The sequence below is a fragment of the Helianthus annuus genome, chromosome 16 (assembly GCF_002127325.2).
Source record: "Helianthus annuus cultivar XRQ/B chromosome 16, HanXRQr2.0-SUNRISE, whole genome shotgun sequence".
Taxonomy (NCBI): domain Eukaryota; kingdom Viridiplantae; phylum Streptophyta; class Magnoliopsida; order Asterales; family Asteraceae; genus Helianthus; species Helianthus annuus.
The window spans coordinates 39,648,642-39,670,708 of NC_035448.2; the positions used below are offsets into that span (position 1 = coordinate 39,648,642).

The 22,067-nt window shown below is 39.3% G+C and overlaps 1 protein-coding gene across 1 annotated transcript; it reads left to right on the plus strand.

Moving 5' to 3' along the window:
* Positions 1-19,108: 19,108 nt before the first annotated feature.
* On the plus strand, positions 19,109-21,968 carry LOC110915867. Its single transcript, XM_022160609.2, has 5 exons — positions 19,109-19,282; positions 19,360-19,420; positions 20,203-20,568; positions 21,212-21,552; positions 21,637-21,968. Exons 1-5 carry the CDS (start codon positions 19,208-19,210, stop codon positions 21,853-21,855), a joined length of 1,062 nt encoding a protein of 353 aa, XP_022016301.1. The 5' UTR covers positions 19,109-19,207; the 3' UTR covers positions 21,856-21,968.
* The last annotated feature ends 99 nt before the right edge of the window (positions 21,969-22,067 follow it).

A 22,067-nucleotide genomic window follows, 5' to 3' on the forward strand; every position in this document is an offset into this window, starting at 1 on the left:
TTTTTAATCTTTTGCACTTTTTAATTGGTTTTGTATTAATGACTTTAATTACTAGTTTCTTATGTTGAAGGTGATTCTTCCTTATCGTTTGTCCGTGGTGTCTTGGCATTATTTTACTGTCTATATAAAATAAAAGATTTCCACCATTCATATCTCCACGGTCTATATGGAGGTATGTTGGCTACCTGGTCGGGGGTTAAGGGAACGGTTTGGTAAGAGTCTTGCCATTGTTCAGTGTATAGATCCTGTAAAAGGACCTGGGTTAAATTTAGTAGGACCTCCTTCAATACCCAACGGTATTGGATGGCGGTGGTCCAAACTCTTTGATCCCCTCATAAATTAAACTACTATTAAAACTTTAACCCGACTACTTAGGACTGTATCCCTGCTGACTCAGACTACTTAGCCGAGGGTAACGTCGCCTTCAAAAGAGGGGCCTACCACATTATGAATTAATAACTTAATTAATTATCTTTCAATAATCCGAACCTTTAGGATTGTATCCTTGCTGACTCAAACTACTAGGTTGAGGGTAACGTCGCCTTCAAAAGAGAGGCCTACTACAATAACTAAGATAATCTCTTAAACAAGTGCAAAAGTGCGAAAATAATCAAAGGTTACACTACACATGAGTCGGATCCAAGTGATTCATCTTGTCTATCTGTTTTTACTTATATTTTACTTTTCAGCATTTTAGTTAGTTTTATTTTTCTAGTTTAAAAAAAAAACCTTTTTCTAACATTTTGATTTGATTAGACGTTGAGGATAAACCGATACAAAAAGCTCTTGTGTCCTTGGACGACCTCGGTATCTTACCAACACTATACTACGTCCACGATGGGTGCACTTGCCCATATGTGTGTTTAGTGTTAGTGAATATCGTGTTTTTAAATTTAAAACTTGGCTAAAAAGTGTAAAAAGGGCTTAAAATATACACCTAAAACATATACACACTGACACACATCACTATGTGTACGTGAAACTTGTGATTCTTGATTCTTGATTCTTTGTGCTATGTGACGTTTAATCCAGAAGTGTGTAGTTCCGCCTTAACAATAGTAGCGCTATAGGAGATGCACCTCCCCATTATTCTCGGGGGTATTGTTAGGAGGATTCTAGTTTACCTTGAGTCTTGGGTAAACACTAAAGCATCGGGATACTTGGGCTATCACTGGTTGGACTGTGACACTAGCACGGCTGAAACTATTTTCATTACTTACATTGTGGATATGAGTTGTTTTAACCTACTATTCTATATACTCAAACTTGTATACTCATCGGTACATTTTTGTACTGACTCTATTTTAATACATGTTGTAGGCTGATAGGATGCTGTGAATCAAGAACTTGCTAGGATGCTGCTTAGAAACACCTCTTAGTTAAATTTAGAAACTTTGAGACTATTTTGAATGATTGTATTTGATAATATGGATGTTTGACACTTTTAGACAATTTATTATGAAATCTTGATTAATATCTATCCAAACTTTTAGTGTTATGGAATCTCATGAGCAATCTGAAGCTTAGTGCTCGCACCCTGATGTTTGCAATTTGTGCAACCAGATGTACATACAATATGCATGGGATCAGCCGCTTCAATGGGATCTTTTATCCTGGTCGGAGGATTCCATTTTGAGAGAGTTGAATAAGCACTATCTCGTTGAAGGGTGTGACAGATTGGTATCAGAGCCATAACTATAGGGAATTAGGATAAGTAGGAATACACTAGTCTAGAGTTCTAGGAATCTTGACTCTTATTTGTTGTTTAAGACTTATGCATTCTACCGTACCTGCTTCCTAGCAGCACAGATTCTCTGTTAAACTTACATGCCTTTCCTAAGGCTGACACAATATACACTTGACACTTTGAAAACGATGTTAATCAATGTTTGCATTTTGCACGAGGTTTTCCCTCAAGTCAGGAGTGACATCCAAACCTTGGTGGGAAAATCTCCATATTATTCTAGTAGGTCTTGTCTACGGATAAGTACCAACGCTATTAGGGTATGATGTTGTCAAGTTAGAGGTGAAACTCAAACCTTGATAACTAGTCCCACTCTTTGATGTTTTTTTAGGTCTCGCCAAAGTCTCGAAACTTCCAATCAATTAGGAACGTGAAATGACCAAAAGGATGAATATCGTAGGCCTAACATCGATGACGTATTTGTCTAAGTAAGTCAAGACACGTTACCTTAATTCGAAAGGAGTTCGAATCACTTTGGTTAGTCACTGTTCCTCTACCCGGAACACTCTATGTTTTATGAGCCTATCTTTTATGCTATCTCGATTTTACGTTTGGTTTTAAACTTGATTCTTCGTTTATCTCGATTATTCATTTACTTTGAGGTTTTTTTATACAAATTGCACGTATGTCCGCAATCTAACACGTTAACTCTAACCTTAGGGTCGAACTAAATTTATGAAGCTTTATTCAATCTATGTGGGAATCATGATGCTATATGAATCTATCTAATGTAACATGGCATGGAATACGAGACAGAAGTGACGTGTCTGAAACATGGTGGATACGCCGCTGGTACTTCCTATATATAAGTGTTTCCGGCATGTTACCAAATTTTGTACCAAGTGCCATGCGAAACCTAGTGTTTTACAGACTGGTGATGAGGTAGTTGAAATCTAAACTATGGAAACTGCTCTTGTCAACTATGTGAAATCTATGTGTAATCTATATATGTGTTGTTTCGAGTAACAAAATATAAAACGCAGCCTAGCGCCGAAGACGAGGCGGAAGTGGCATGTCCGAAGCGTGGTAGATACGCCGCTGGTACTTCCTATATATAAGCACTTCTGGCACGCTACCGAACCTTCGTATCACGCGCTAAGTGAAGTTCATAGTTTGTAGACTCGGGTTGAAGTTGTGATGAAATCTAATGTTGTGGTTAATGAAGCATGACACCGATGACGAGGGGGACGTGGCATGATCGAAGCATGGTGGATACGCCGTTGGTACTTCCTATATATAAGTGCTTCCGTCATGTTGCCGAACTTTCGTAGCACGTGCCATGTGGGATTTTGTTGTTTTAGACTATGATGAGGTTGTTAACTCTGAACTATGCGAGTCTATTCGTTAACCCATGTGAATTAGTTGGGATAATCTATGTTGTTGAATATATTTGGTTAATCTAATGTTGTGGTTAGCAAATCATGACACCGACGACGAGGGGGAAGTGGCATGATCGAAGCGTGGTGGATACGCCGTTGGTACTTCCTATATATAAGTGCTTCCGTCATGTTGCCGAACTTTCGTAGCACGTGCCATGTGGGATTGCGTTGACGTTAACACTAATCTAAGTGAAACTATTGAATCTATTAAATCTATTGAGTCAATGGGAATCTATTGAATCTATTGAGTCTATAGGAATCTATTAAATCTATTGAGTCTATGGGAATCTATTGAATATATTGAAATCTATGTGAATCTATGATGATGAGTGTGTTTTGCGACACGTAACATAACACCGAGTACGAGGCAGAAACGATGTGTCCGAAGCGTGGTGGATACGCCCCTGGTACTTCCTATATATAAGCGCTTCTGACATGTTGCCAACCTTCGTACAACGTGCCATGCGAGGTCGTGGGTTGTGGAGTTGGATCTATTGAAATCTATCGGGTCAAACTATGTGTGCGTTGTTATGATTGGCAATTGCGACATGTAACATGACACAGAGTATGGGGCAAAAGCTATGTGCCCGAAACGTGGTGGATACGCCGCTGGTACTTCTTATATATAAGCGCTTCTGACATGTTGCCAAACTTCGTACAACATGCCATGCGAAGGTCGTAGGTTTGCGGTATCTATGTGAATCTTGTGAATCTTGCTGAGCCTTTAGTATATCGTGTGTGAATCTTTATTATGAGACTTCGTGAATTTAGACTTATGCGATCCTCTTGTTGGATCTTTAGGATGTCTTCTTGAAAGCTATCCGACACTCTCAAGAGATCCAGGGAGAAGATTCAGAAAAAGATGATGTCTTTCATGGCCGACCAGATCGCTCGAGTCGTGCCAAAGATCGTCTCTAAGATCCAAGGATCAAACACTCCTCCATCCTCTGTGGACTCAAAGGCCGAGAAGCAAAAGCCTACTAAGTTCAGCTACAAACATTTCATCTCTTGCAACCCTAAGCCTTTCACGGGAAGTGATGGGGTGACTGCTATGCTCGAATGGTTCGACAGCATTGAAGCTACCTTCATTAACAGCGAGTGCCCATATCATCTAAAGACTAGGAGTGCGACGGGAATGTTCCAAGGCAGAGCGTTGGAGTGGTGGTCGAATGAGAGAAACATCCGCTCAAATGAAGAAGCCTATGCTCTTCCATGGGCCGAGGTGCGTGAACTAATGATGCTTGAGTTTTGTCCTCCCCATGAACAGTTGAAGCTTGAAGAAGAGTTCCGGCACTTGAAGCAGATTGGTGATGATAATCTGACTTATATTACTCGTTTTAAGCAGCTTAGTGTGATCGTTCCTCGCTTTGTTTCTACTCCTAAGCGAATGATAACCAAGTACATCAATGGTCTACCTCCTGCTATGCGTGATTCTATTGAAGCGGCTCAGCTCGAAACTATTGAGGAAGTCTACCATCTTGCAGCTTGTAACACCCCAAAATCTAATATTAGACTATTTGAATGTTTAAAGGTTTTAAATAAAATTTATTAGGTTATAATAAACAAGGAAGTTTAGAATGTTAGTAAAATTGTACTAGAATTATAACATGATTAATCCCAAGGGGCTGAATGTGTAAAATTAGCAAATAAATAAGAAATTAAAAGAGTTTATGTGGGGGAAGTGTGGGGGCGACGCAGGGAACGACCAGGAAGGGAAAAACCCTTCTTCTTGCCCTAGCTCCTCAAATCACAAGCAATTGAATGAGTTTTTGGCCTTAATTCGAATGCATGTGAGCGAATTCTCAACTATCTAAGAGTTCCCTACATAGGGTAAGTCAAATTTTGTGAATTGATGCTATTTAGTGATTATGGGTTTTGATCAATCTGTGAATTCGTATGAAATTAAGCTTGTATATGCTTTAGAAATTATCATTTAGAAGATATTCTATACCTGAATTCGTTTATATTGAAAGTTTGAAGTAAAACCCATTTAACCTAGTGATGTGGTGATCTTGCAATTCTATAAATTGAGTAGTTGTGATAGATGAAAGTTTGAGTATAAAGATAATTGATGAATTACCATGTTATAGGATGATTTTATGATGTGATTTTGATTGATAAAAAGAGTTGTGAAGGCTACTAGGGAAAATATGAATAAAACACTTGTATCTTATGCTTTGTTAATGATACGCACACCAAGTGTTCGATGAAATGTCTAAAAGACAATAATAAGTGAAATTCCTGCAAGTAATGAGTAAAGAAATATAGTTCATGTGAAGGTTATGTAGGAATAATGTTGAGTATGCTTTATGCTTGGTTGAATGGATTAACAAAGGTTATATATGAGATGTGAATTTGATAAGATTGTTCATATGTATAAGTAAATATGCTAATAAGAATGCAAATGTAATGACATGAATGTGTAGGAATCATGTCAAAATGGTTGAGAGCATGGAAGGCTAACGGGCTAAGAAGACTCAAGTAAAACAAACGCAAATACGGACACGCAAGGTAAGTAAATCCCGAACTTACACTTTGGATGTAAAATGTATTGTAGTATAATGAATATTATGAATCATGTGAGAAAGTATGATACAATGGAAGTAATAAGGTAAGTTTACGGTAAATGTGTCGAAAATGGTTAAGAAATAGTTTCTATTAAGTATAAGTAAGAAAGAAGCTTACATGATGGTACTATGCATAAAGATGAAATAAGTAGTTTTACGCGTAGGTATGGGTTAGTTTGTAAGTAAGTAATTGGGAATCATAGGAGAGTATGACTATAAACTCATAAGTATGGAGAATTATTTGTATGCAAATTACATGTATAGACGTGTGTGTTTAGGATTGTAAGTAATATTGTGTAAAATGTAAGTTGTAAGTACATGTACAAATAGAAAGGGTGTGTATGCATGAATTGGAATTTAGTTATATGTACAAATGAATGAGACTTGTTATGCGTATACATGGATATGTTCGTATGAATGAAATCTAATGATGCTAACCGTTTTCCTATTTAGAATGAAATAGGGAATGCAGGTATACTAGTGATGGAAGTTGAAGGTAGGCGCCGAAATTCAATGCGGGTGGTTTGAATGGATGAATGAATGGATTAACATAAGCGAAAGCATGATATGTTGACGCCTAATTATGCATGTTTATATTTTATTTATGATGACACCGGTTACTAATAATGTGATTGTACGTGGTGTCTGCAGGTTGTACAGAACTGCGAATTCTCATCACGAAGCCTAAGCGGTCGAAGATCGAGTCAAGTCGTGGATTGTACGTGTGGGTGCGTGGTCACGTAATTTAATATAAGTATGTCAGATTGTATAAATTTATAGAAAGCATTAATGTATTTGATGTAAAAGAGTGATTTAATGTAGTTCTAAGTATGTTAGAATGAATATAATGAAAGAAAATTTTAAGTTCGTATTTTCGCTGCGTCTTTTGGTTAAAACGTGTTAGGGCGTTACACAGCTAGTCTCAATAACAACCATGTGCGTGATAAGCAGTTTGCTAACTCTACCTATTCCAAGTCTGCACATCATGTAACCCAGCAGCCAAGTGGCAGCAAGAACAAGAGGCGAAAGTCTCAAGGTTCAGGATGCAATGCTATTGTTCCTGCTGTAAACCCTGCTACTGCTACTGCTGCTCCAATCACTGTTGCACCCGAAGTCAAGAAGCAGTACACTGGGTCTCACCCCAAGTGTGCGACTTGCAACTTTCATCATCCTGCTAATTCTGCATGTCGCCTGTGCACCAACTGTAATCGCTATGGTCACACGACTCCTTATTGCCGTCAAACTAACCCGGCCTAGCAAGCTCAACAAGCCCTAGCTCAGGCAGCTTTACCAGCACCTCCAACTCCTCTGCAGAATCCAAGGCCAATCAATGTTGTTCGTGCATGCTACAAGTGTGGGGATACTACTCACCTCCGTAACCAGTGTCCTCAGCTGAACCAGGACCAGCAGCCAGCCGCTCGTGGACGAGCGTTCAATCTCAATGCTAACCAGGCTCGAAATGACAATGATGTTGTCAATAGCACGTTTCTTGTGAATAACCTTTATGCTTCGATTCTATTTGATACTGGTGCCGATAGAAGTTTTGTGTCCGTGGAATTTGAGTCTTTGATAAACTGTACACGCTCCAAGTTACCCGAGTCGTTCTCTGTTGAGGTCGCCAACGGTAAGTCGATTCTTGTTGATTCTATCTTGCGTGGTTGTTCCCTGACTCTTAACGATCACGTCTTTCCTATTGATCTAATACCCATGCAATTGGGTAGTTTTGATGTCATTATCGGTATGGATTGGTTGCGTAAGAGTTATGCCGAGATTGCTTGTCATGAGAAGTTTGTTCGTTTACCTCTTCCATCCGATGATATTTTGCACGTCTATGGAGACCGACCTTCGAAAGGACTAAGGCTGATGTCATGCACTCAAGCGAATAGATGCTTAGGTAAACGGAACTTTGCCTTCTTGGCCAACATAGTGGAACAAAAGGGCAAAGGGAAGAACATAAGCGATGTTCCAATAGTATGTGATTTCCCTGATGTCTTTCCTGAAGATCTACCTGGTCTTCCTCCTCCTAGATCCGTCGATTTTCGCATTGATCTTGTACCTAGTGCGACTCCTATCGCCAGGCTCCTTATCGTCTTGCACCTTTCAAGATGCAAGAATTATCCAGTCAACTATAGGAATTGCTCGACAAGGGATTCATTCGTCCAAGTACCTCTCCGTGGGGTGCTCCCATGCTGTTCGTCAAGAAGAAAGATGGTTCTTTTCATATGTGTATCCACTACCGTGAACTTAATAAGCTTACCATATGAATCGTTACCCTCTACCTCGTATTTGATGATTTATTTGACCAACTACAAGGCGCGTCCTGTTTCTCTAAAATTGATCTTCGTTCTGGTTATCATCAGCTTCGTGTACTCGAAGATGATGTACCCAAAACCGCATTTCGTACCCGATATGGGCACTACGAGTTCGTGGTTATGCCTTTTAGATTGACTAACGCACCCGCTGTGTTGATGGACCTTATGAATCGTGTGTGTAAACCCTATTTGGATCGTTTTGTGATAGTCTTTATTGACGATATTCTCATTTATTCTAAGTCTAAGGCTGATCATGCTCGTCATTTACGCTTGATGCTTGAACTCTTACGTGGTGAACGTTTGTATGCTAAATTTTCTAAGTGTGAGTTTTGGATCGATGAAGTACAATTTCTTGGTCATGTCGTTAGTCAGCAAGGTATCCATGTTGGCTCGTCTAAAATCGAAGCTGTGAAGAATTGGAGTACGCCTAAATCCGCATCTGAGATTCGTTTGTTTTAGGATTGGCTGGTTATTACCACCGATTCATCTCGGACTTTTCCAAGATTGTTGTACCTCTCACCTCGCTGACCCAAAAAGAGAGACCTTTTGCTTGGGGTCCCAAGCAAGAGGAATCTTTTAAGACTCTTAAGACCCTTTTATGTAACGCTCCGGTACTTACTCTACACGATGGGAATGCCGATTTCATGGTATATTGTGATGCCTCGAACCGTGGATTGGGTTGTGTGCTCATGCAGCGGGACAAGGTCATCGCTTATGCCTCTCGTCAACTTAAGGTACATGAGAAAAACTATACTACTCACGATCTGGAGCTTGTTGCAGTTGTATTTGCGTTAAAGATTTGGCGACACTACTTGTGTGGCACAAAATGTGTGATTTTCATCGACCATAAGAGCCTCCAACATATCTTCGACCAAAAGGAACTGAACATGAGACAGAGGCGTTGGGTAGAACTACTTAACGACTACGACTGCGAAATTCGCTATCATCCTTGCAAGGAGAATGTAGTGGCCGAAGCCTTTAGTCGTAAAACTCATTTTAAGGCTATTCGCATATCTAGTGATCTGCATGCTTATATTCGTGAAGCTCAGTACTCGTCAGCTAATGAAGGAAGCCTATCTGTCGAAGTTCTTGGCGCTAATGTGAATCAACTTGAAACTAAATTTGATGGTCTTCAGTACAATCTCAATCACATCTGGGTGCCAGATCGCGATAACCTCCGTGAGCTCATTATGAATGAGGCCCACAAATCTCGTTACTCTATTCATCCAGGTGCCGATAAGATTTACCAGGATCTGCGTACGACTTATTGGTGGCCTGGCATGAAGAAGGATATTGTTGTATATGTTTCTAAGTGCCTTACTTGCTTGAAGGTTAAGGCTGAACATCAGCGTCCTTCTGGACTCTTAGAACAACCTGAAATCCCAGTTTGGAAATGGGATAGCATTGCTATGGATTTTATTACCAAACTACCCCGTACACCTAATGGTCACGATAGTATCTGGGTGATTGTTAATCGTTTGACCAAATCAGCCCACTTTCTTCCCATTCGTGAGGATTATAAAGTGGAGAAACTTGCTAGAATCTATACCGATAAGATTATATCCTGTCATGGCATACCTCTTGACATAATCTCCGACCATGATGGTCGTTTCACTTCGCGTCTTTGGCAAACGTTTCAGTCCGCTATGGGTTCGCACTTGAATCTTAGCACGGCCTTTCATCCTCAGACGGATGGACAGACCGAGCGTACTATTCAAACCCTAGAGGATATGCTCTGTTCTTGTGTCATCGACTTTGGTGGTAACTGGGACGTACATATACCATTTATTGAGTTCTCGCACAACAACAGCTATCATTCCATGTCACGACCCCCGACCCCACCCTAGACGGGAGCGGGAGCCGTGAAGCAGCCAAGTGGTACCGGTGGTTTATTTTGAAAAGTATTGCAGCGGAAAATTTCATCAGGACCGTGAGTTAGGAAAAATATCAAAGTTTTGAAACACCGGATTTTATTTATTAAACAGATGGGATAAACCCATGTTTTGCAAAGGTAGCTTTAATATGGGATAAGCTCGAATACCTAAAACAGCTTTTCTTAATTTAATTAAATTGATAAAATGAGCCACTTCTGTAAGCCTTTTGGTGCCATATCCAACTCTTATTCCAATTTACTGTAATCACCTGAAACGCGTTTTAAAAATGTTTTGTCAGCAGGAAATACTGGTGAGTACATTCAATTTGTACAAAACACACATTGTTATAAATTACAGTATTAAGGGCGATTACAATGTTTATGTCAGCCAATTATCCAACGGTATTTGTCACTCGACCCGATTATGTGACTATGGTTATATCACCCATTGGCTAACCCGTTGTCCAATGGTGACGATTATCAAGTAATGTATACAAAACCCCACATACCAGCTGTAATTGAAGACTACAAAGACTTAATCCCTGTAATTATAACTTTTGAAAATAAATAGGGTTTTGGAAACAATTTGGTAAAAAGAGAATGACTCACATTATAAGCATGCAGTCTTGATTTAACAAGCTTCTTGATTCTATGCCTTCCGATAACTAAGCATTTACTTTATAGTACTGAATCTTCTGATGATTAAACATCTTGTTTGATAGTATGGTATGGATCGGAGTTTTCTGATAGTTAAACATGTAGTTTAACAGAGTGAAATAAGTATTAGTGTAAAACCATATCAAACCTAACGATGGTCATGAGATCAGAGCCTTAACGAAATGCATAAAGTATAGTCTTATTTAGACAGCACTTTGGCATTCATTAGTTGGTTCCCGAATCGATCGGAAAGAATATCGTATCGGTGATTATTGGTTAGAACACCAACGTATAAAGAGAAGAATAGAAGAAATGAGCAAAGAAAAATGAATCCTAAGCTTCATATTTATAGGTAAGGCAGATTCCTTCCTTAGCTAGGAAGTTTCCTTAAACATTAAGTTTACTTAACCATTAAGTTTCCTTAACCATTAAGTTTACTTAACCATTTAACTAAATAACTTACTTAGCTATTTAATTAATCTTGCTTAGCTTAATTAATCTTGCTTAGCTTAATTAATCTTACTTAGCTTAATTAATTAATCTTAACTGGTTAATTACATCATTTACTCAGTTGATTAATTTACTTAATTAGCTACTTAACTGCTAAGTTTTACTAAACCATTAAGTTTACTTAAACACTAAGTTTACTTAATCGCTAAGTATTCTAGTTTAGCAGCCTCCTGGTTATGAGTTCTAATTTCTAGATACAATGGAACTTGTATTAGCGTATTAACCCAAATTCAACTTTAACGATAATCACGAGATCAAAACTCACAATCAATGACAAAGTATAGCCGTATACAGGAAGCACTTAAACATCTGTTGGATCAGTTTCAATCAATCGGATATAGTATCGTGTCGTTGCTTAGAGTTATTACTCTGATAACGAGCGGAGTTTTGGGTTTTTAGGGGTTTAATTGAAAGAAACAGAGATACGAGAAGTAGGACGTCGTTTTAAACGAGCGAACTGAGCAAATTGAACTAGTCCCAAACCCCTGGCTTTATAGCCAATTTTTGTTTCCTTCTGCGTGTCGCGCCAGGTTCGGCCTTCCCTGGCGCGTGTCGCGGGGATGGTTGACCTGGCTTCGACTGCCACGTGTCCCACGTAGCCTTGACACGTGGCGCAGTGTCGTGACGCGTGTCCTTGGCCGCCCTTCTCGTCCAATCGTGCGTTTTTCCTCGATTTTCATGCCGATACTTATCACGTATGCTCGGTCTTGATTCCAATTAATTTGGTTTTTAATTGTGAATCTAATAAGACTATTTTTATGCGAGTTGGTTCGTCGGACGCCAAGATTCTTTAACCGCTAATTTTTTCCAGATTGAGTATACAAGTTTCATCCCGTGCAGTTCTGGTCTTGATTATGGTTTGTTATCGAGATTATTTTTGAGGGTTGTTACATTCCAGTATTCAGATGGCTCCCTTCGAAGCTTTGTATGGCCGCAAGTGCCGATCTTCTCTCAGCTGGCATGAGATTGGTGACAAGCAGTTTACTGGCCCTGAAATCATTCAAGAGACAATAGATAAGATTCTTCAGATCCGTGATAACTTGATCAAAGCTAGGAGCAGACAAAAGAGCTATGCTGATGTTAGGCGCAAGCCCCTGGAATTTGATGTTGGTGACCGAGTCCTTTTCAAGGTATCTCCCTGGAAGGGAGTAGTTCGTTTTGGCAAAAAGGGAAAGCTCGCTCCTCGCTATGGGGGTCTTTTCAAAATACTCGAAAGGATTGGCAAGATGGCGTACAGACTCGACCTGCCACAGGAACTAAACAACGTACATCCAGTGTTCCACATATCCAATCTACGTAAATGCCTGGCCGACGAGGAACTGCAGGTTCCCCTCGAAGATTTGCAAATAAACGAAGCTGTACATTTCGTGGAGAAACCGGTCGAAATCATGGATCAAGGTGTCAAGCGATTGAGGCGCAGCAAAATTCCCATTGTCAAGGTTCGACGGCAAGGAAAGCGTGGCGCCGAATTCACTTGGGAATTGAAAAGTGAGATGAAGGCCAAGTATCCGCAGCTCTTCGAGCAGTCTTCCTCTAAGCTTTCGAGGACGAAATCTCCTAAAGGAGGGGAGACTGTAACGCCTTGCTTTCCTAAACTTTAGGCTTTTGACAAATTTAGTCCCTGGACTTTGTTTATTTGCAGTTTTAGTCCCTAATCTATGTAATAATGATACTTTTGATACTTTGAGTCTTAATTACTATGATACTTGATTCTTGATACTTGAACCTTGATTCTTGATACTTAATACTATGAGACTTGACACTTAAATCTAGATACTTGATACTTGGGAAACTAGACTCTTGACTCTTGATACTTACTTGGTGCTTGACCCTTGAGACTCGTGCAACTTGATTCTTGGTTGAACGAGAGATTGGAGTCTTGTCACTGGCGGAATCTATGAAACTTGGAAACTTTTGGTGTTTATGATGTAATCTAGTTATGAGATACTTTTACCAAATAATACGCAACGCTTAATCTAACTCCCAAAACGAATCAAAAACGGGAGCGCGGAAGGGATGGGATTGACCAAGTGGCAATCCGATCGGATGACCACCCGATCGGATGGCCACTCGATCGACCGACCATCCGATCCGTGCACACCGCCTTACTTACCCTCTTCCACATTACTCGACCCAGACGCACGCACACCGCATTTCTTCAATTTCTCGGCGATTTCGGTACGTTTTTCACTAGATTCTTGTACTTTCTTGATCTACACTTCATTCTCTACTTGATTCTCCTTTGAAATCACACTTTTCACCGTGAAATCTCTTAGATTTGAGTTCTTGAGGATTATGTCATCATGGTGGTTGGTACAAACTACCATATAATGTCATTCCTGGTAAGATCTAGCTCAAATATGAGGAATTCCATGTGTTTTTCACCAAAACCAAGCTAGATCTAGGATTTTTCATAATAAAACTTAAGTTATCTTCATCTTTTCTTCAATCTTTCACTTAAAACGGTGGAATCCGGGTCCAAGTGGACTGTATACTGGAGGGATAGTCTGAAGTTGGTTTGGAAACGGGTTGTTGCCGGAAAAGATGGCCGGAATACGGATTCTGACATAGACTCGCTATGAACAGACGACTGGTCGGATAGGGGTGATTCCCATCCGATCGGAACGGCCGAATATTGATGAGTTTACCATTGTCACAATACGTATCGTGCCGTCATCATTAAACCAGAAACTTAGAAACTTTACAAAACTATAAACGATACAAGGACCACTCGATCGAGTGGCAATCCGATCGGATAGCCATCCGATCGAACAGCCACCCGATCAGGTGGCCCTTGTCCCATAACCTTAGAAACTTTTTCAGAAACTTGAAACCTTGGAACCTTTGATCGAATGGTCTTAACTGTTAAGCAACCTTGGAACCTTCGATAGCCATCCGATCGAACGGCCATCCGATCAAGGCAACCAAGACACCTAACAACAACTACACTTGAATCGAGTGGCAATCTGATCAGATAGCCATCCGATCGGACAACCATCCGTTCCCTCACACATTGTCACCCCTATCGACTGGCAACCCGATCGGATGGCCATCCAATCGGACAACCATCCGATCCAGTGACTAATCCGACACTTCGCGTAATCTCGTTATTCTGCCCGACTCTTATCTGTTGTAATCCAATCAGGCTAATTCTAAGAGAGCTCCCTTTGATCCAATAACGGTCTTAACCGTTAAGCAATCACTTTGAGTATACTCGATCCCTTTTTACTTTAAACTTTGGGATGTAACATGTATTCTATAAAACTTGATTCTTTTGAATCTAAACTCTATCCTATGTGTACGTGAAACTTGTGATTCTTGATTCTTGATTCTTTGTGCTATGTGACGTTTAATCCAGAAGTGTGTAGTTCCGCCTTAACAATAGTAGCGCTATAGGAGATGCACCTCCCCATTATTCTCGGGGGTATTGTTAGGAGGATTCCAGTTTACCTTGAGTCTTGGTAAACACTAAAGCATCAAGATACTTGGGCTATCACTGGTTGGACTGCGACACTAGCACGGCTGAAACTATTTTCATTACTTACATTGTGGATATGAGTTGTTTTAGCCTACTATTCTATATACTCAAACTTGTATACTCGCCGGTACATTTTTGTACTGACTCTATTTTAATACATGTCGCAGGCTGATAGGATGCTGTGAATCAAGAACTTGCTAGGATGCTGCTTAGAAACACATCTTAGTTAAATTTAGAAACTTTGAGACTATTTTGAATGATTGTATTTGATAATTTGGATGTTTGACACTTTTAAACAATTTATTATGAAATCTTGATTAATATCTATCCAAACTTTTAATGTTATTGAATCTCATGAGCAATCTAAACGCTTAGTGCTCGCACCCCGATGTTTCCGCCATCGGTTGGGGTGTGACAAGGCTAAGGGGCATCGCGCCCCACGAGCGACCTCTAAATTTTGTTTTATTTGATTTTTGTTAAATTAAAGGTATCCCGGGGCCTTTTTTTGTATACGGGGTGTATTTAGGAGCGTTTAGGGGTGTTTCTTGAGGGTTGTTATAGTATGTGTTTTCTAGTATTTTCCAAACATACTGATTGGCATCCCAATATGGATCTAGAGGGTCAAGGTTGGGGTATGGTGCTACAGGGTTTGGTATGGGTTCCTCTTGTGGGTAGAGTTCTCGATAATCCCTATGTTCATCCTCCCATGGGTCATAGGCTAGAGGATTTGGTGCTAGGACTCTAGGGATTTCGTTTGGGTCGAAGGCGGGTATGGGAACCTGGTCTCCTGGGTTAGGTTCTATTTCCATGGGTTGGGAACAGTGGTAGTGGCTATGGTGCAATGATTTCGTCTAGGTTTGGGTCGGCTGCCGTGGTAGCTAGTATGTGAAAGTTGGCCAATCGCCTATTGACTATGTCTTGGGTCTGGGCATTCATCTCCCTATTTGCTGCTACTAAAGCCCGTTGTTGCTGTAATTTCCTCATTCGCTTCCTACGCTCATGTGCTCCCCGACTGAACCATCCTCTCTTTTTGGTAGGGAATGGTTCTTCGGATTGCGCCTTAAATATGAAGATCCCCTCTTCTGTGTCAGCTGAATACCCCGAAGGAGTAGGCTGGGAGGAAGTTCCTTCATTTCTAGGAGAACTAGACAGATGTCGATAGGCGTCCGATGGACCTTGATCACTCATACTGTAAACTAACAAATTAAATAACACAAAACAATAATATACAGATATGCACGTAATCACGTAGATTATGTCCTAACATAATGGATAAAATTTTGGTGTCAGGAGAACACTTCTGTGGCTGAAATCAGTGGCTGTAGCTCTGATACCACCTTCTGCCGCAACCCCCGACCCCTGCCCCAGGAGGCGGGTGGCCGCTAGCACGCAGAGCTGATGGTATCGGAGTAAAACACCACATTTTTTATTAATTTGGCAGCGGAATTTACATCAGGACCGTAGTTAGGAAATAGTTTATCAGAGTAAAACACCATATTTTTATAATGATAAATACATGGGAAAAACCCAAGTTTCCATTACAAACATGCTTTTAGGGATAAACCCTAATTTATTGAAATAAAACTTCTTCTTTATTTAGGTAACTTTTATAGCCACTTTTCCAAGCCTTCAGTGCTCTCCAGCTGGCTTCTAATTGGCTTTCACATTTTGTTACCTGAAACGCGTTTGAAAACATTTTATCAGCAAGAAATACTGGCAAGTGAATCCCAGTTTAATCGAAACAAGTTTTATCATTTTACAGCATTGAGGGCAACCCGCAATTACATTTGTTTCCATCTACTTTAATTACCACCTACGGTACTGTCAATCCTGACTTGTGGTAATGTTACTACTCACAGTGTAGTAACAAGTTATGTATACAAAACCCCAACATACCGACGATAATTGTAAATTTACAGATACTCAATCACTGTGAATTGTAGTTTAAAACATTTGAGGTTTTGTAAAAACAGTTCACAAAGGTTTCACAAAAAGAGGATTACTCATATTGCTAATTTAGGTATTTCCTTGTGACTTCCTGGTTATATATAATCTATTAATTTAAACAATGCACACGCGTTGGTATAATAACCCAATTTACATTAGCTATACCCTCCCCGAGACAGAACTCCAACGACTGAGTCAAGCAGAGCCTTGACATGCGTTACGGAGCACTAGATCAATCGGGCAGCGTAACTAATACGTAACCGGGGGTTATGATACTTACATCGAGGCAGAGCTTCGTTATTTAGTGGGTAAAATACCTGAGAATTACTTCTATTAATTCAGAATTTGAGAGAGATTGCGAGAAAATGAACAATTTGAAATGAGAGCCGAAGCCCTCTATTTATAGATCTGATCCGCCACCCTCTCGCGCCCCGCGAGAGTTATAGTGAGGGCCTTCGCGGCCCGCGAGACCTGCTAGGGTAGGGCCTAGTTTGGCTGACTCAAGGGGTAGCTTCGACACGAGTGGGACACGTGGCTGTCTAGGAGCTTGCCTGATGGCCACCTGGTCGCGGCCCGCGACGGATGTAGTCAAGGGGTTCGCGCCCCGCGAGCGCCCCTTATTTCTTGTTTTTATTTATTGTGTTAAATTAAAGGTATTTCGGGCCTATTTTCGTATACGGGGTGTATTTTGAGGACATATAGGGGTGTTTTAAGGATTTTAGGAGAATTGTTATATGGCCCCGTAACGTGTTCATTTGTGTTCGATAGTTCACTAGTGTTTTTAGTTTTTATATTTATTTAAATACTTCAAAATTCCGACAAATTAAATATCTAATAACTGTCGCATTATATATTTTGTTCATGAACGATTGTTTGTGTTCGGTTGTTTCCATTTGTGTTCACGAACATCAGTTTGTGCTCATTTGTGTTCATCAACGTTCGTTTTTGTTCGTTGTCTAAAATTAACAAACAAACATAAATGAACACGAACAAGTTCATTTCCTTAACAAACGAACACGAACATAAAATCTCGTTTGATAAGTGTTCGTGAACAGTTCGCAAACACATATATTTCTGAACAAATGAACATAAACAAGGTCTTGTTCGTGTTCGTTCAGTTCGTTTGCAGCCCTAGATTGAACAAGCTTGAATCAAATGGCGTTTCATATTCCAAGAACCAAAATAAGACAATAAATGGTGTAGATTAGAATGATTAAATCCATGAATTTTATTGGTTATCAATGGTCAAAACTAATTAATGTGTAATTAATTCTATAAGTTATGGTGTAAATAGAAAATATAGTATGGTGTATTTAGAATAAGCCTTTATGTTAAGGGAGAGACTTGGTGTTCTAAGGGACCCAAGTTCGATTCATGCCCTCTCTATTATTTTCTGCGTCACCTGGTGATGATGAGAGACTAGTCGAATAGGTGGAGATCACTAGCTCGATCTTTGAACTGAGCAGGTTTTACCTCACCTCGCTGTCGTGCCTTCGGGCGAGTGTTCACGGGCTTCAGCTCTAGGTGAGGGTTTTCCTCGGTTCGGAGGCGAGTGTATTTCAATATGGTGAATTTCCCCAGTAGGCCATTTAGAGGATTCGTTGGATGGTAAAAAAAGAATAAGCCTTTGTGTAATTTACCTATATATTAAAAACATAATGAAATGAACAGTAATAAAAATAGAATTGAATGAATGGTCTCCGGTACCGGTACCGGTATTAAATTTACCAAACCTGATGTATTTTCGGTACCGGTTCGGCATCGGTATTCATCGGTTTTTACCCTAAAATATCGGTGCCGTACCAGTACCGATCGGTACCGTACCAGGTATATTCGGTACCGGTACCCACTTTTGGGGATTTTGGTAACGGTATATTCAGTACCGGTTAGTATCGAGCTCATCAAATCATGTAGCAACGTAGCAATGCAAATAATTGCACCGTTTAGATTACTTTTCATACACACTGTAATTAAACTGTATTTCGTTTGAATGATGTTTTATATACACAACAACTTATCTTGCTTTATTTTTTTGTCTTTTTCTGTAATGAATGAATTGTAGCATATAAGATTAACTTGGATATTTAGATTATTGATGAGCAAATCGTATCAAATCCTGTAATCAAACCGGTATAGTATCGGTACCAAATTTACTATACCAAATCATTTTCGGTACCAATTTGGTACCCACCTTTTGGCGTTTTCAAATCCTGTATTTATTGATTTTTACCTTCAAATACCATACCGTATTGTACCGAGCATTTTCGGTGCCGATACCTAATTTCGATGATTTCTGGATCGGTACTTTCGTTGCCGTTATCGGTACCGAGCTCATCCTTATTTTAACGTATTAGCACCGTAATAACTGAACTGAAAACAACCGAATTTCCAACATGTAGGACGTGTGGGTCATATTATTATATATTAGGTTATTTAAAATCGTTTTTTAGGACGGAGTGACTATCCTTTTCACGACATTTTTATTTATGTTTTGATATTTAGTATCTGTTTGACGTTACTGCCACGCGTTTTGCAGTTATTGCGTCCCCGCCTCAACGCGCGGACAGAAAATCAACTACTTAGTTTAAAATAAATATGTATAATATTTATTTTATAATTTTCTAGTCATAAAAATTGTTTATCCTTTTAACCCTATCGACACAGCTAGAACAAACAAGGGTTTTGGGGGTCAATCAAATTCACCCCATTTGATGCTAAAACCCTTCATTCCACCATAGCTATGGCCGCCTTTTCCACAAATCTTCCTTCCACCCTACCTCCGCCTCATAATCGACGCCTCTTCTCCCTTCACACTGTAATTTTCTTTTTCCAAAATTTAAATTATTCATATAATCTTTCATTTTTGACTTATGTAAACTGCTGTTTCCGTAGATATCCCCTTCATCTGCAATATGCAACAGAGCTTCCCTTCGATTTCAGAGACCGTCAAACGGTATCGATTCTCTGTTTTTATTTAATTTTTTATTTTGAATTTGTTTATATTGGAAGCAATGGCGAAGTTTGAGATTTCCGATTGGGGTCGGAAGTCAGCGGACCTAAAATTATACCTAAAAAATCATAAACCAAGGGTTGAAAATGTATATACCTAAAAAAAATTTATACGAAAACTACATACCGGACACTGCAGAGCGAAAAGTTTGGGAGTCGGGCGCCCCTCCCGGCACCCACTATTCTACGCCCATGATTGGAAGAACTTTGGTAAATGTATGAACTTGTATAAATAAAATAATGTTGATGTTAATGTCACACGGAACTTATATCAAGGTGTGGTTTTGGAAAAATGTTATTTTTGGCTCATGGTTGTAAAAATCACTAGGCGCTAGTGATTAATCGGATTGGAATTTTGTATGTAATTTTTCGGACTTATATGTATGCATATACAAACCTTTTCAAAATTTTATGTATAATTCTTATCAATTGGATTGGAATAATAGGTATAATTTTTCACATAGTTCAAAGATTTTGACCAGTTTTGACCGATTTTGACCGCCTTTGACTGGTTACCGATTTTTGGTCTGACTAGGTGAAATTTAATCTATGAACTACGACCAATTACTGATTAATCCCGATTTTTACAAACACTGATTTGGCACCAAAAGTTAGTAATTTTTGCTGTCACAGAGCAAAAGATTATGAGAAAGACTTAAACTTATTTAAATATCTGCATTCTTGAAAAATTAAAATATTAAATTATCTAATCTGAATTCTATTTAGTCTTTCCTAATAATGGGTTAAAGAGGAGGAAGACGAAGACCGAAGAGTCTATGTTTTCGTGGTCGAGCAGAGGGCGTGTCGTGTGTGCTATATTTGATGCCAACTCTAAGGGTGACTTGAGTGTCAAGGATCAAAAGGTTACTAATGTTGATGGGGTTGAACCATTTGGAGGTAAATCGGGCTCGGTTTCATTCGTTGGATTGACTCACCAGATGGTTGAAGAAGGGAAATTGGTGTCTGCTCCTTTTCAAGAAAGTCGGTCTTTGCTTTGGGTTGTTGCTCCAATAGCGTTGATCTCGTCGGTTTTGATTCCACAGTTTTTTGGGATTTTAAGTACTGACCTTATTCAGGATGTGGTTCTCACAGGTATGGGTCATGCTTTTCTAGTGCTTCTCATTTTTGCTTCTAGATTAGCAGTTTTACAACGAACCAATTGATGAAAAGAGTTTTAGTATCACCTTAATGGTGAATAGCGACAAATAGCGATAAGCCGATAAGGTACCTATATGCTACATAGCGAATAGCAATAAACATCGAGCGCTATTTTATAAATAGCGATACACTAGAAAAAAGATTATATGTATGTTATATCAAAATATCCTAATTTATACGCTATTTTACATGTATATCTAACAAAAAACTAAAATCCAGTTATTTTATAGCTATATATAATTGCTATTTATATTAAAAAAAAACCAAAAAAAAAATAAAAAAATTTAAGGTCGCTACCATCGCATCTATTGCTACAGAGGCTATAGCGAGACTAGACCTATACGCTATTCGCTATAGCGAGTGTAGCAATCGCTATTAACAACTATGCACCATATTTGTCTTACTTTGATAAAGTTACAATCTTTGTTGAGTGAACTGTAAATATTAGTTTCTAAGAACATGCGATGCTTAAGAGTTGCAGTTTCTTTTTTGGATTTGTACAAGAAAGGTGTTTTCTAACAATGAACAACTCATATTTATGTGCAAGATTCATCTCAATGGCAATGATTTTGTGCAGAGATTGTATACACGGTTTCCTCTGAAGTCATGTTTTACATAGGCTTAGCAACGTTTCTTCTCGTAACCGACCGCGTGCAAAGACCTTATTTGCAATACAGTGCAAAACGATGGAGCTTAATAACCGGCCTTCGGGGATACTTATCATCTGCCTTTTTCGTAATGGGGTTCAAAGTTTTAGCACCACTCTTAGCTGCATTTGTTATGTGGCCACTGCTAGGTGTAGCAAGCGTGGTTTCCGTCGGGCCTTACTTAACGGGCTGTTTGGTTCAGTTTATATTCGAAAAAGTTCTTGAAAAACGTCAGTCATCTTGTTGGCCTCTTGTTCCTATTCTTTTCGAGGTTTGTAGGTTCAGTTGTGCCGTATATGGATTTTGAATCGTTTCGTGATGGTGGATTTCGGTAATCTTGAATGTTACTTTGCAGGTTTATAGGTTGTATCAGTTGAGTAAAGCGATGCATTTTATGGAGAAGTTGATGTTTCAAATGAGGGGTCTGCCAAAGTCGCCGGACCTTATGGAGAAGAGCGGTGCACTGGCGGCGATGATTGTTACGTTTGAAGTTCTTGCTTTGGTTTGCATATGGTCGTTTTTGACGTTTATACAAAGGCTTTTTCCTTCTAGACCGGTTGCTGAGAATTACTGAGTGATTTTTGTAGAGGTTATTGAAACTCTAGGTGCATATTTCATGAGACTCAACTTGGAACTCTTTTTAGTTTTTGAATATTTTAAATTAATATATAGTATTTGTTTGTATTATTTGGTATTTTCATATGTTAATGTGATTTCATTATTAATTTTTTTAATATCACAGTTTAAACTGTGCATATTAACATCTTAAAGATTAATATTCTACAG